The 15,393-nt window shown below is 35.3% G+C and overlaps 1 protein-coding gene across 1 annotated transcript in view; it reads left to right on the forward strand.

Annotated features, from left to right (window-relative positions):
- The window catches only part of LOC104394006 (small conductance calcium-activated potassium channel protein 2-like), a 213,582-nt gene that overhangs the window by 157,007 nt on the left and 41,182 nt on the right, over positions 1–15,393 (forward strand). The window contains exon 3 of the mRNA XM_010003541.1: positions 7,110–7,528. Coding sequence (XP_010001843.1) covers positions 7,110–7,528 — 419 coding nt within the window. The remainder of the gene's footprint in view (positions 1–7,109; positions 7,529–15,393) is intronic.

Below are 15,393 nucleotides of genomic sequence, written 5' to 3' on the forward strand. Positions count from 1 at the left end.
CCTCTATACACTTAAGATTAGTGTTTGAATATGTTTATTAGGATTTTTTAAATACACCATCACATCTAACATCTAACTCCGTTCTGCTTCTCCTCCTGCCCAGTTCTTAGTTTCCCTTATTTAATTAGGATCCTTAAATATTTGGATTGTGCATTTCTGTATTTGAAGTTATTTAAATGTAGCCTTAAATGAAGTTTCCAGTTTAACTGTGTCTCTGAGACAATAAAAACACTGCAGGGACTTTGTAATTCCTGTGGTGCTGATGTGTATTCACCCATTGTCAGTTAAATAAAAAATTAGCTAGTTTAAAAACAAACACAAAAATTTTCCCAAATACCTAAAGTATTTATGTCATAAGTAAATACTAAAGGAGAAACTGAGAAGATAGATTCTTGTGTATGTGATGTGTTGGCACCATTCATTCCTTAAAAATGAGTTCCTAAGTTTAGAGTCACTGGTGTACTCCTTTGGCAGAATGAATGAATCAATGAATGAGGTAATTTTATCTAGCTTCATATTTGATATTTCTTCCTTTAACTTCTGTTTCCCTTATTCACTTGAAAAAGTAACACAAATTTCTTCAGAAATCCTTTTTTAAAATTGGTTCCAGTTCTTCTAGGAGTAAGGAAGCTGATCATCCCTGAAAAGAGTGAGGTTGCTCTCTCACGGAGAGCAGTGGCAGATGGTAGCCATTTTGGGAGATGACATTTCTTCATGCAGTGATCTGTAGAGCAAGTTATTTTCAGTAAGAAAAACAAAACCTATGTGAAGAATTGTAAAATAATAATTTAGAATCAGCAACATAAAATGTTAATAAAATATTGAAATATAGATAATTTTCCCCAGTGACTTTTCCTTCTGCAAGAAGGTTTTAGATTCAGAGTTACTTTATTTCTGAGGTATTGAAAATGGGGAAAAATAATCATGGACCACTAGGCTTCTAAAAAACTGCATTCTAAAAATTAGTTCTGTAAAAAATAAACTAAAAATAGTTCTGTAAAATAACAGTTATTTTGTGGGAAGATGTGCTGTGTTCTTCACATATGAAGTTTTGGAACTGCTGCTTCAGTGCAAAACTGCATTAATCCCTAACTTTCAAGTCAGTGTTTCCATCTCCATACTGCCAAGATCAATGTAATAGCTGTAGCACACCTGAAAGACCAGCATAATTTTTTAAAGCGATTTTCTCTTGTTGTTTTGGTATTATTTTATTTGCATGGTAATTTGTTCAGTGTGGTCAGTTGCTTACCTGTGTGAAAATGCAAAGGGGGCCTAAGCAATTAATCCACTAGTTCTTTGCAACTTTCCCTTTTAAGCTTAATAAAGCTGGCAAAGCTCCACTCTCTTAGAGTCAGCCAGAGCAGAGGTACTGTGGAGTAGTGGCTGATAGAAGTTCTGAACAAGTTGTGGTGTGGTTAGGTTAGGTGCTGAAATGTTTCCTAAAGGATCTGACTACATCCACAAAACCTTATTCAGTCCTTAGGTTCTTGGCAAAAAAAGCTGTGATTAAAAACTGTAAATCTTTTCCATCGATATCTGTTGTATGAAGCTGCTATTCTGGGTTGCTCTGGGTATCTCAATGTATTCTCTAGTAAATCCAGCTGTTCTGCAGTAGCATACATCACATTTTTATTTTCTTTCTTATTTCTTCCATGCCTTCTGAAAAACAGAAAAATAAATAATATAAAACAAGATTAATGCTGTTTTGGTGAACTGGTCCTATTTTCCCGTTTGGCATGTTTATGCAGGAGACCTATCTCAGCTGTTCCTTGTAGGTTATTCTCCTTTCACTTAAGTGATACTCAGAGCTTTATTAAGTCATGCTCCTTCTGTATCTGTTTGGTGAACATTATTGACTGTCAACCCCACTCACAAGAGCTGCTAGAAACTGCTAGTGTTGCGTGGAAGCCTTCTACATGAGATAACATCAGGAGCTTGTTCTCATTGTGTTTTAGGCAGCTGGAGAGGGTGGGGTCTGAAACTTTGGTATAATGAGATAGCTGTAAAATTAAGAATATTTTTTTTAATTAAGAAATTAATGTTGTGAGCATTGACTTTGTAGAAACTCCTGATTCAATCAGTTTCATTTACACTTACTGGGGGGTCTCCTGAGTATCTCCACTCGATATAGTGACCTTGAGTGATTAACTTCTATTTCTGGACCTCCTATTTCTTTCAAAGGTTCATAAAAAATCATATAAATAAACATCTCCCTGTTGATTATAGAAATGAGGAAGCTCTGACGTGATTTTTCCAGTAAGAGTCCAAACTAAATTAAATTAGGAGGTTGTCTTGTGAAATATCTTTTTAATAATGAAAGTTTAAAACTATTTTGTTTGGTATCAGTCATTAAAAAAAATAAATCCCTTTTATATTCATAATAATGTAATTATCTTTATTATATATGTATAAGCTTGTGATGATTTGTTATTTCTGTACATAATTAGGATTTTCTTAGGAGGCTCTTCTCCATACCCTTTGGTAAGAAATCTTTATATCATGGAATGTCCATTCAATTCTTAACACTATTACCTACATAGAAAGTCACTGAGTAGAAAGAATGGCATTTTTGGGAGCATCTCACCCTCCTTGGGTCTGTGGAGCATCGGAGAGACCGATATGAAAAGAAATTACATGTGTTCTAGCAACTGCTGAGTGCTATAATGGTCTTTTGGCACTGTAGGTTTTTGCAGGGTTAAAATATTTAACAGTTGTTTCATATGAATGATAGAGCTGAATGTCTGCCCAGTACCATTTAAAAATACTGAGCAATGCCTCTGAATATTTTTGGAGAGAGAAAGCTAAAAGGAAAACTGTCACATGTGATTTTAAAGAGAAGGGAAATACAGGTAGGTAGAATTTAACTTTGTGTGCTTAGGCAGAATTTAACCCTGTGTTAGTTTATGTGGTCATAAATGTCCTTTCTTTGTAAAAAATCTCATAGAGTGTTTGGGATGGGTTTTTTATAGTTATCTGAGGGATGTAGATTTAAAAAAGACACAGACAAGTCTGGTAAGAGAGTTGTTTAACACATACGTGTTTTTTTGAAATGGTTGTGGTTATGTGTGGCCTGCCAGAGTAACTAAGATTTATTCTTCAGCTGTTTTTTTAATGTGAAGTTTTTGATGTTACACTGCTGAAAACACAGTTCACAAAAACTAATACTGGTCTGAGCCTCTTTAATACATCCCTTCCTGAGATGGTAAGGTTTAAACACAGACTGTGAGAGAAGTATTTTGAGCCTACTTAGCCACCTGCATACATTAACATGAGGTTTTCTTCACATGCATTGATTTACACAGTAATTCATGGCAACGTATCAGGGCCTATGAAAAACTTACTTCGCACAGAGATGTCAAATTTAAATAAATAAATTCAGAAAATAATAATTGTTGTGCTGAAGCTAAATACCAGGGTTTTACAGTACTCTTTGTAAACTGGCGTTTTTGCAGTTGTGTATGTGTGTGTATGTGTTTATACATGTTTAAGTGATAGAGCAGTCTAGCTTCCCCATTTTAATAAACTGAGCATGACTTTGTTGGTAGGTAGTTATGTCTACAAGACCTTGTGGATCAGTTTCTAGGGACATACTAGAAAGTGGCCCTACTAGAAAGTTTGCTTTTAACTCTGAACGTGGGAGACAATCTAGAAAATTATAGCAAAGATAGCCAAGCCTTTATGTAATTTTATGAAAAACATATTATTTGCATTCTGTCCTTTGCATACAGGGGTGTTTGATGCCTCAAGACTTTGTGTACCACTTAAACCCACTAAGATGCCTGCTCGGTGACATTGTATTTAGGATGAGGAGTACAGCAGTCTTCTGGAACTGCTGCAGATTCTCCAAAGCCAAAGATAGACCTTTAGAAAACTGAAAGACTATTTGATTACATGCCTTCTGATGATGGAAAAAAAGTCTTTTTCATCCCCTAGTTAGGAGGAACTGTGTTAAAGGCTTAAGATGTCTGTCTGCCCTAACATACAGTTTTAAATAATTTGCCTTTAATGGGATGCTGTGTGAAAGCAACATGGCTGTTTGGAGTAGTGAGACAAAATCAGTATTTTTGTCATCTCTGAGTACAGTAATAGTCTTTTTGGTTGTATAAGTGATATTCTGGGGACTACAAACTGTAGAAAAATGTCTGGTCAAAAATTTTGCTAGATCAGCAACCCCAAGGGCTATGTTTTGCTACTCTGAATCATAGTGCCATAAGTTCTTTTGTAAGGTTTAAGTGAATCCAGTATTTAACCATTTGAAATCTCAATTTTTAAATAAAGCATTTACAACAATATGTTTGTGAATACAGTTGATTCCCCTTCTACAAGGAATGCTTCCAGTAGTACAGCTGATACTACTTTATTACTATGTATTTCTACATTTCTACTCCTGTGTTAATGTCTCCTCCAAATATTTCAGCAAGGTGGTGATAGAATTTTCAGGTGTATTCTTTTACCTGCATTGTTAAGGTTCTAAATTTTTAGAAAATTACTAGTTTCATTGTCCTTTGAATTCACAAATACCCCCTGATGGCCTTCTATTAATCTGTTTTGATAATATTATTGATATACAAAATTAACTTCTCTCTTCTTTTTTTTTTTTTTTTTTTTTTCCTTTTTTTTTAAAGTAGCTTCAGGGAGTCTGGTATAATTTGTCATTGTGTGCAATCTGTGTGCTTGGAATATGTCTCTCTTTTTTTATCTGCTCTTATCAAGGTGTTACATTAATTTAACAAAGTGTTACATAAATATACACATACCTGTATAAACATCTGTTGTGTGATAATTATGTTTTCACTGTGTCATTACAAATACCAGGCTTACTCAAGTTAAAGATTTATCTGTGTCTCAGATTTTCTTGCAACATGCCAGAAATACATTACATAATTTCAGGAGAAAATAACTTTAAAATTATTCATACATATTCTGGATTTAGTAAAAGTATATGAGAGTTTTGTATTTGAAGAACTTTGCAAAATACTGATGAAGTACTTCCTTTAGATTTCTACAGTGAATAATTGGAAGAAATTTGAAAGCTCTGAACAGACATAACTTCTTGGACCTTGACTTGGGTTCCTTTCTATGTGTAGGGCAGCATCCAGTTCTATAGGAAGAGTTTGCTCATGGTTTTATTATGTTCTCTTTTCATTGCTGGCATCATTCTCCTTTCAGATGAGTAGTGTTGTCTTGATAGTAATGCATGGTTATTATAAGGGGATTTACTAAAAGCAGCTGAGGTTGCACACATACCTTTTAAACTGTGTTGTTCTTTATTTTCATTTATTTACATTCCTGACATTCCGAATAGGAAATATACCTAACCAGGCTCTCAGGCATACAAAAGTACCTCTGTGTTTTCCAAATTAGAAGCATAACTTGCATGTAGTAGGTTGCGTAGTTGCAAGTACATAAAATGCACATGAAGTACTCTACTAATTCCTCTGCCATCTTGATATGTCCCAATTTAATTGTTATTCACAGCCTGGTTTAGAGGCCCGTGTTTTTTCTTGAGTGCCTGATATCCCTCATAATTGAATTTAGAGACACAGAATTGTAAGGAAACCTTCCTCATAAATATGTTTTTGAAATGTTAATATTTTCATGAAAGAGAAATGTTTCTACTGGATCTGTGGTCCATTGTGGCTTCTGGTGTTTTCTTCCTTCTGTGTTTTCACCTCCTAAATCCCACTGTATTGTTACAGCTGAACATAGAATGAATTGGCACAGCTAAGGTCAAGAGAAGTTAATAGGGATCTTCGGTGTTTCAGATCAGTTTCAGTCAAACTGGGTACTATTCATCTGTTTTCTGGGTGTTCTAAATACCTGAACTCATTCATAACTGGTGTAGCACTTCTCTGGTCTGACTGACAGCAATTACAGGCTAATCACAAAAATAAATGCAGTTAAGCCTTAACCATACATTGAGTGTTTGGCTCTTCATGACAAATAGTACTTTTCCAGAGTGCAAACCAGCAGTCTTTTGGTAATATATATATATATGTATGTACATACATGCAAACATTAATTGCCTTTCTAGTAACAATTTGCTTATCTAGTATGCAAAGTCTGCAGAATGACCATAGTTTTTAAAAAAGTGTTTGTGTGCTTGTGTTACATACATTGTATTCATTGAGTGTATCTTTAGTTTTAGTCAACACTGTATTTCTTTTTATTGCAGTGAAGGTCAGAACTGTATCTACATGTGGTGGCTTGACCTTGGCTAGATGCCAGATACCCACCCAGCCACTCCCACTCTACCTTCTTAGCAGGACAAGGAAGGAAACCGAAAATCTTTGTAAACTGAGATAAAGATGCAGCGATCCCTTATCAATTACAAGCACTGGCAGAACAGGCTCAACTTGGAGAAAATTGATTTAATTTGTTGCCAGTTAAAAGTAGAGTAGGATGGTGAAAAACAACAAGCTGAAACACTTTTCCCTGCCCTCCTCTTCCTCAGGCTCAACATCTCTCCTTCTTTCCCAGTTCTGTAATCTTTTTCCCACGAGAGGTGCAGGGGATGTGGAAAATGGGAATCTGTCCATGACAGTTTCTCTCTGCCAGTTCTTCCTCCTCATTCTTTTGCCTTGCTGCAGTGTGGGTCCTTTCCATGGTCTACAGCCCTTGAGATTAAACCTGCTCCAGGATGGGTCCTCCATGGGCATTAGTTCATGTGAGGAAAATCTGCTTCAGCAGGTACTTTCTGCACGTGGCAGTTATTTCAGGAAATATCCACTTTGTTCTGGTTTGGGGTCCTCCGTGGGCAGTGTGATTTTGAAGGGGTAAGGTGTAATTGGTCCAGAGTTTTGTTTTATCATAAACTATAATTAAAGAAAGCATGAGGAATTCTTAGTAGATAATATGTGAATATTCAGTTTCATGCAGTTTTAAAAGTAGTGCATGAAAAAATTCCTTTTTTCTTAACCAATGTTATGTTTCCCTTAATAGTGAAACAATACAGTGAAAAAGTGTAGTATCGTCATTTTCTGAAATGGCATATTTATTTTCTTTTCAGTTGTTATTGGCAGCTGTGAAAACTATGGTATGTAAAAATGGAATTCTAAGGAAGTTTGTTAATGACTTATTAAAGTTAACCTTGTATTTTATTATTTCAGTTATTCATGGTGGACAATGGCGCTGATGACTGGAGAATAGCCATGACTTATGAGCGCATTTTCTTTATCTGCTTGGAAATACTGGTGTGTGCTATACATCCAATACCTGGGAACTATACATTCACATGGACAGCTCGACTCGCCTTTTCTTATGCTCCATCCACAACAACAGCTGATGTGGATATTATTTTATCTATACCAATGTTCTTAAGACTATATCTTATTGCCAGAGTTATGCTTTTGCATAGCAAACTTTTCACTGATGCCTCATCTAGAAGCATTGGAGCATTAAATAAGATAAACTTCAATACCCGTTTTGTTATGAAGACTCTAATGACAATATGTCCAGGAACTGTACTGTTGGTTTTTAGTATCTCATTATGGATAATTGCTGCATGGACTGTCCGAGCCTGTGAAAGGTAAGGTTGTTCTGTTTGTTTAGTTCTTTATCTCTGTGTTTCTATTTTTCTCTCTTGTTTTGCATCTTCAGTTTTGGATTCAGAGGACCTAAATATTTAATGGAATGGAGCTTCCTCATCCTTGGTATTTTAAGTATGTTTTGGGTTATATTCCGTGTCACAGATTGCCAGGAATGCTTTGTCTTTTAATCTGAAGGACTTCTGCAGAGGTTTGTGCTATGCCATTTAGTGTGGCATTGTGATTTCATTTCGGTGTATTGATAGAACTTTAGGTATGTTTGCTAAAACATAAAGGATAGATACCATAAAATGTCTTTGAGAGTAGTTGTTCATATTCAGCACTGATATCAGCATTCATGTATTTTTTTTGTAAGTCAAATTTATTGAGGATAATGTAGGTAAAATAGCCATGTAAAATTCCAATGGAAAATGTGTTTGTTTTATTTTAATTTAAGTTTTACTATGCTGCAAAAAAAAAGGGAGTGCAAAACACTGTTGGGGAGTTGGTGGTATCAAAGAAAGGGGACAGAACAATTACAGTAATATAACTCTTTTTCTTCTCCTAAAAAATAGAAAAAGTTATTTGAGAGGCAGACTTCTATTCCATTTCAGTTAGTTTTTGAACCTCCCCCTCCCACAGACCTTAATGTAGATGCAGAAAAAATGACTATCAGTGGAGACAGCTTGAAATTTAATTTCTCAAACATAGCTTTAACAAAAAAGAAATGAGCTTCTGATTGGATAGGATTGCTCAGGAATACAAAATAGGTAAGGAGGCAATCAGGATAATTCTCTATGAAAGATTTAATGCCTGGAAGAGCTTTTAGATACTGATGAATTTCTCTTTAAGCTGGAAGGTCTGCAACATATAAAAGGTATTTCTCTTTCTGGTTGATTTTTTTTTAATTCTTTTTTTTTTTTTTCCTGTCCGTATCTGCCAATTTTAGAAGCAGTTTAGGGGAGTTATTTGTAACAGCTAACTTGTTTAAATCAGCAGTTAGGTTGCACACCAACTGTTATGGTTATGTCACTTTTGGAAGTTACTCCTTACATTATTTCTCCATTTCTTACAAAGAAAAATAGCTGCTCTTATAAACTGAGTGTAGAGATCATGTCTACATTGTCATTTCTTAAAATTGCTAGAAATGTGGAATGTAATTTCTTACAGTAGGGTTTTTTGTCCATGTTGTTTTCTCATGTTATGGCAAGACTGATAAATTAAGAATGTTGTGAAAATGCCATGTTAACAGTGACACAGAGTAGTTTTAAAGTATTGCCCATAGCAGGAGCAAATGGAACACCCAAGGTATCAACTTAGTCTATAATAGCTGTATTTTAATAAGCATGTTCTCATTTCAATTGTAACTGCCTTCTGCAAACTCCTCTCTCTCCTCTTTGTCTCATATTCTGCACCTCTGTTCCCACCAGTTTGCTTTCGACAGAATTACTTCTCAGGAATTCCTGAGGATCTACTCTGGCATTTCCCAAATTGTCACTAGTGAAGTGGCTTTGAATAACTTCAGCATTCATTGCTGCCACAGTTTTACATATCATTGGTTAATTTTATGCATTATTATTAATAATATTAATAATATTAATATAATAACATTATTAGTAATAATGTTAATAATAATGTTGCTATTGTTATTATTAAGCATTACATAGTAATTGTGTTAATGATAAACATTTATAAAACGTGTTTACTTGTTAGTATAAAGATGGCAGGACAAGAATGTATAGAGTATAAGCAATACTAGAAGTAAAAGAAACAAAGACTACCTCACCCATTTTCCAGTCAGGGAAGATGAAGACAAAACTATCACAAAGTTTTTATTTTGTGAGTTAGTTTACTTCTACTTAGAAGCTGAGGCATTTCTGCATCACAGTGATCCTGGGAAGGTTATTTTTTGGTCAGGCACACTGAGCTCAGAGTTGCAAACAAGGTTTAATTTTCTTCAGCTCTCTGCTGAACTAGTCATAGATTTTCCACATCTTAATTTGCAGTTCCTGTCCTTGAAGTGCCTGTAATGGTTTGGACAGTAAACTGGACATCCACTGAGTCCTATAAAGCTGAAACAAAACACAACTAAAAGCAAGTTAAAAATAGAAGTGAGTGTTAGATTAATATGTCTCTACTGTAATTACCTTCTTGCAGTGGAGTGCAGTCTAAGATTATGTTCGCTTACATTGAATTAAATTGTTAATTTTATGTTTCAAAAACACTGTAAAAGGGATATATATTGTCTTTTGAAATTTGATGCTTTATGTCATTCATGATAGTTGCATGGCCAATTTTGCATATTCTTCCTCAAGTTTTCCCTTGCAAGAGCATGTGAATATTTTGCCAAGTGAATTCTACTGGCTCCAGATTCCAGTTACTAATTACTCCATGAAAACCTTTAGATCCATAGCCCATAGAGAAGTGCATATATTTTTTAAAGCTCTCAGAAGAAAACCCCAAAACCTCACACATTGGAATGCTCTTAACATTCTGCTATCTGAAGTGAAACATCCATTTTTTTTACAGCTGGAGACAATAGCCATTAGTTACAGGATAGGACAAATATGGCTGCTAACTGCATTCTGTGTTGTGTTGAGTTTAGTGCTTGGAATATATCTCCTGAGATCTTAATGGATTGATTCACTCAGTACTTAGAAGGTGTATTTTACACAAATAAAATGAATTCCTTCCATCTGCACTGAAGTTGATTTTTTTCCTTCAGTCTTAACTACAGAGGATGTTTTTTTGTTGGAATAGACTATTTTCTATACACAAAATTCTGATTAAAAATGTTATCATAGAAGGAGTATTTGCTATTTTGCTTGACACTATACACAAAACGCTAATGAATTTTGATAGATTTAGTAGAAATTAGGAATTAGGCAGCAGTCTGGTGGCCTTCTTTCGATGAAAGAGGATTCACATGAATGAAATTTGTTGGTATTAAACAGTTCTCAGCATCACCCTAGCACCAAGCTCTTTAATTTATTATACAGTAGTTTTACAGAAGGCTTTGCACTAGCTGTTTTAGTACCTATTCAGTGTACTAAATCTGTTAGCTGGCAATCCAAATTGGAACAAGATTATGGTGTTAAGATTTAATAGATTAAAATATTAAAATTTTGGAACAAAGGTAAAACATTCTCATGCTATTCCATGTCCTCTGTAATGGGGGAAGTCACAGTAGGCAGTCTCCTTACTGTGAAATTGTGTATGCTCAGCAAGAGCTGTTGCTGCTAAATGATAGGCTGATTTTGAGACTGTTCTATTCAAAGTCAGATTTTTCTCATTGTGGGCTGTCCTGGGAATAGAAAGAGAGGGTCAGAAGTATCACATTTCATAGTGAGGAAGGTAACATGAAAAAGCATAATTATCCATCTCTCTAAGGAAAACTCTGTAGACAGGTTATGGGCTAAGGCAGGAGTCACCTGCTTTAATGGTCATCTGACTGATCACTTGATGTAAACTGAACCAAGGTAGGACATGTGTCTTTCTCAGGGCCTTAATGTCTGTATTGTTAGCTCCTAGAATGCTAATTACAACAAGTGACACTTTTGAGTTGGTCAGAAAGGTATTTTCCAGGATGGCAGTTTAAGGTAATCCATGAGGGCAGAATGCAGTACAGCTAATGATGGTGGGCAGCCAGCTGAGTGTATATGGATTTCTAGGACTGCAGCATAACTGAATTGAGGGAGTTTGGGAGGCAAAGCAGGGGAAAGCACATGAGTGTTGCTATGTAAGTGTTGCCAGAAACTCTTGCTTTTTTATTGCTCAGGTTTTTATGTCTGTTTTGAGGGGAAGATTACATTACTTAGGTTTTAATATCCGCCTTTCCTTGCCAGTATCAGGGTAGTGCTGTCTGTCATACATGGGTTTCATAATGAAAATCTAAATTTTTTATTAGATCCAAGTCAATAGATGTTTGTGTTTATAACATCTCTGAGGCATACGATCTAGGACACTTACGAATATATTACTTTTGTATATGAATTATGAGCCCTGCAAGCAAATTGCTTTTTGCAGTCTCCCATACTGATGTTGTTACTGAAATAACACTATGCATGGTCATCGGTTGTTTATAGCAGTTAAGCAGTTAATATAGAAAAATCTGGGGTTTTTTTCTGCTGTTGTTTTTTGTTGTGGTTTGTTGTTGTGTTGTTTTTTTTTTTTAAAAGAACAGTTAATATGTACAGCATGATATCATTGTAAAGTCTGACAAAATTGCTTTGCTCTTCTGGAGAAGACCTGTCTCTATTGTGAGAAGTGTGCTGCTTTTCTAGGTTATGTAGAAGGTACTTGCTCTTTTTGATTCTTTTTTCTATTTTCCTGTTCAGAGGAAGAGAGAACCTTGCCTTCTGTATGCACACATGGCTGTAACATGCCCATGTATCAGGGCAACATGAGCCACATGTTCACACGTTACATTGTCATAAGTCTGAAGAGCTCATATCGCATGGCTAGAGTTTCAGTGGATTTACAGCAGCACAACTGGAAGTGCATTTTCTGCTTCACCAGAGAGCACTTTTTTGGTACCATGGTTGTTTCTGTTTGAACCTCTCTAACTTCTGGCAGTGAAATCAATTCAGATTAAGCAGTTTGTGTACTCAGTATTTCATCCTCCCATCAACTTACACATGGTTAATTTTTACTGGCTCTAACCAAAACCAAAACAAACCTTCTACCCCCCCCCAAAACAAAACCAACAACAACAAAATAATTTTTTTAAAAAAAACACCAATAAATCTGTGTGTGAAGGTGAAATCCTTTTCTCATCTCTGCTCATTCATGTTTTCTACAAGTAAATAAAAATCTGTCCTATTTCCTGGAAATGTGATGCCATCACAAAGCTTTCAGTAAGCAGCTCACAGATGACAACAACTAAGGATTAATTTGATAAAAGTAGGTGGATGCACCAAGACTTTCAGCTGTAATTTGTGCAGGAAAAAATGTTCCTTAGCTATCTCATTTCCTTGCAATATGTGTTTGACTTCTTCGGTTGGCTTAGGACGTATCTGAGCTTGTACACTGTATGTATAATCCTAAGGCCAAACTCCATTGGAAATTGCCTTTAGCAGTCTCCACAGTGCTAGTGTGAAGATTCTTACCAGTAGTTTTAAAAAAACCCCAAGCTTGGGTATTTAGTTTTCAACCTATTTTTAGCCTCAGAAGCTCAGAAGCAATGACATACCATTTTTGGTTTTTTTATTGCTCATATGCCTAATTACTGTCAACAGATCAAATATTGTTTGTGTATTGACACTGCTGGCTGTTTATCACAGATTTTACTTTCTCCTGGCTCACTGAAACTAAAATATGCTGCTTGCAGTCGGGTTTCTCCAGTGGTAGCAAAAGTTAACATAAATATTCAACACAGCAGTGATCAAAGATGACCTATCATCATCTTGACTTCAATATGTGCTATAAAGGAATTATTCTCTGCCTAACAGTCTTAATATTTGGTTTTGCAAACTGAGTGTAGGTTAACTGTAAATGTTTGGTTACTCTTTTATAGTATTTACATCTCAAAGCCACTTACAACTAAAACCAGATATAACTGGTTGCATTTTTGGTGCTAATATTACCAATAGAGATCAGATACATTTTTTTATCAAGTAAAGAAGTTAACAAGGGAGTGTAACACAGAAGTACATCAGTGAATGTCTGATACACATAACCCAGATCCAAAAAAGAATACTTGATCCAAATAGAAAAAAAAATTATTTGCTAGGTGTACCCAGAAGGAGTGATAGCTAAATGATGTGTTCTTCAGCTGCTTGAAAACAGAACAGTTTACATATATTTAATGGAAGAAGCAGAGACACCTATTCTAATGAATGTAGAGTCTGATCACTAGTCTTTTAAATTAATATTTTCCTTCCCTTTGCAACAATGCTGTTTGTGTGTTTTCAGTAAAACAATTTTGGGAATGCAATTAAGAAAATATTATTGCATTTCTTTGGATTTACAATTAACCGTATACCTATGGATAATAACAATAACAAGTGCAGTAACTCAGTGGATACAGACATCCTTTCACAAAAGTTTGTCAAGCCAAGATAGATCAGTGTTTCTCTAGTCCAAAAATAGTAGACCCAACCTGGGGGAAGGGACTGCGAAGTACAGAAAGTTTAAAAACAAGTACACAAAAAAAATCTTGCTTACTTAAAAAAGATATTGTATCTGTTTTTCAGGGTCATCTAAATAGAGCAGGAAAACTTTTTTTTTAGGTTAAATTCCCTTTTATTTGCAAAGGATTTATATGTACCACAGTTGCATTAGAACAGAATGACATAGAAAAGCTGGTGTATATTTCCAAGGTCTTATAAGAATGGTGAGCAAAGTGAGAACTGTTTCTCTAAACGCGAAAGTCTGAAGAGAATAAGAATACTTATAAACAAGTACTTGCCTGCTTTCAAGGACAAAATGTCTTTTTTTTGTTTGTTTGTTTGTTTGTTTGTTTGTTTTCTTCCCCCCTATTAATCTTGAATCTGTAAAATGTAATTCAGGAAATGACCTTTCCTCTGTTTAGCCAAAATGGCTATACATACTGCAGATTGTTTCAGATAAGAGAGCAGTTAATGGAAATAATGTGGTAGTTCATTTTTTCCCCCTTATTTTAAACAACACTTCAAAATATTCAGAATATTTTGCTTTGGCAGATGTCAAAACTATTTGCTGTAATGGCTTAAAAGCAATCCTTAGAAAATATGATCATAATGAAGCAGAAATTAGTTTTTCCTTTCAAAATATATTTTGATGCTCCCGTACCTTAATGTATTTGAAAAATTCACCCTGAAATGGGAATTCAGGGTTTGCTACTGGATTTCTTGTGCCTCTTGATCTGGATAGCAGGATATAATGAGGAGTTTAGATCATGGTTGTCACTTCAGTGCGAATAAACTTCACTGCTGACTGAAGTTTAACCTTAGGCATTAAAGAATTCTATTTATTAGGAATTTATAGTTCAGTTCTAAAAATTCAAGTCAATAAGGACAATTACAGGACATAGGTAGTGGGGGGGGAATTGCAGAGTTTAAAGACATTAGTGATTATATGGAAGGAAATTGCTGACTGTAAGAAATTAATGCTGCAGAAAATAGGCACTACCAAACAGGAGGGATGTGTACAGCAGGGATTAGGGAGTTTTACCTTGACATGACACCCCCTGGGGTAGCCTGTGTGATGGGTGCACTTATCACGTGTGGCTGTCCCTGAAGACTCAGACCAAAGGATGCATTTGTTAACTTGCCTTCTGTTTCAAGGAACTCACCCTTAGTATTTTCTTTTTAAATGGTTTTACATTCAAACAAACAAACAAAACAAACAAACAAACAAAAACTGCTCAGTGTTTTCAGATGTGCAGTGCTCACTAACAATTAATTAGGAATTAGGGCCATGATACCTGACTATTTTTCTTAATCTTTTAACTGTGCAAGTATTGGTGTGTGTTATCACACTTACGCGTTGAAAAACAGTGATGTTATACTAGTTTAGAGCTTGTAGGCTGTTCAATAAAGAACATTAGAATCACAGAATACCAGGTTGAAAGGGAACTCAAGGATCACCTGGTCCAACCTAGGTACTACTATAGTTTAATGTGGAGGAATCTACCACTTCCCTTGGGAGACTATTTCAATGTTTGATTGTCCTCATGGTGAAAAATTTACCTCTTGTATCCAGTTGGAATCTCCCCAGCAGCAACTTGTGCCCACATTCCTAATTCCCATTCAAAAATATCAGTTAAATTTGCTTGCAGTTATTTTTTGCTAAGTCAGAGTGGTATCTCGTATTTCTTTTAAAGTGTCTTGTTCTGTGTTAAATTAAATCCATTATAAAAATTCCTATGGGTTTCCACAAGAGCGGT

Source organism: Chaetura pelagica, unplaced genomic scaffold (genome assembly GCF_000747805.2).
Source record: "Chaetura pelagica isolate M959 unplaced genomic scaffold, ChaPel_1.0 scaffold228, whole genome shotgun sequence".
Lineage (NCBI taxonomy): Eukaryota > Metazoa > Chordata > Aves > Apodiformes > Apodidae > Chaetura > Chaetura pelagica.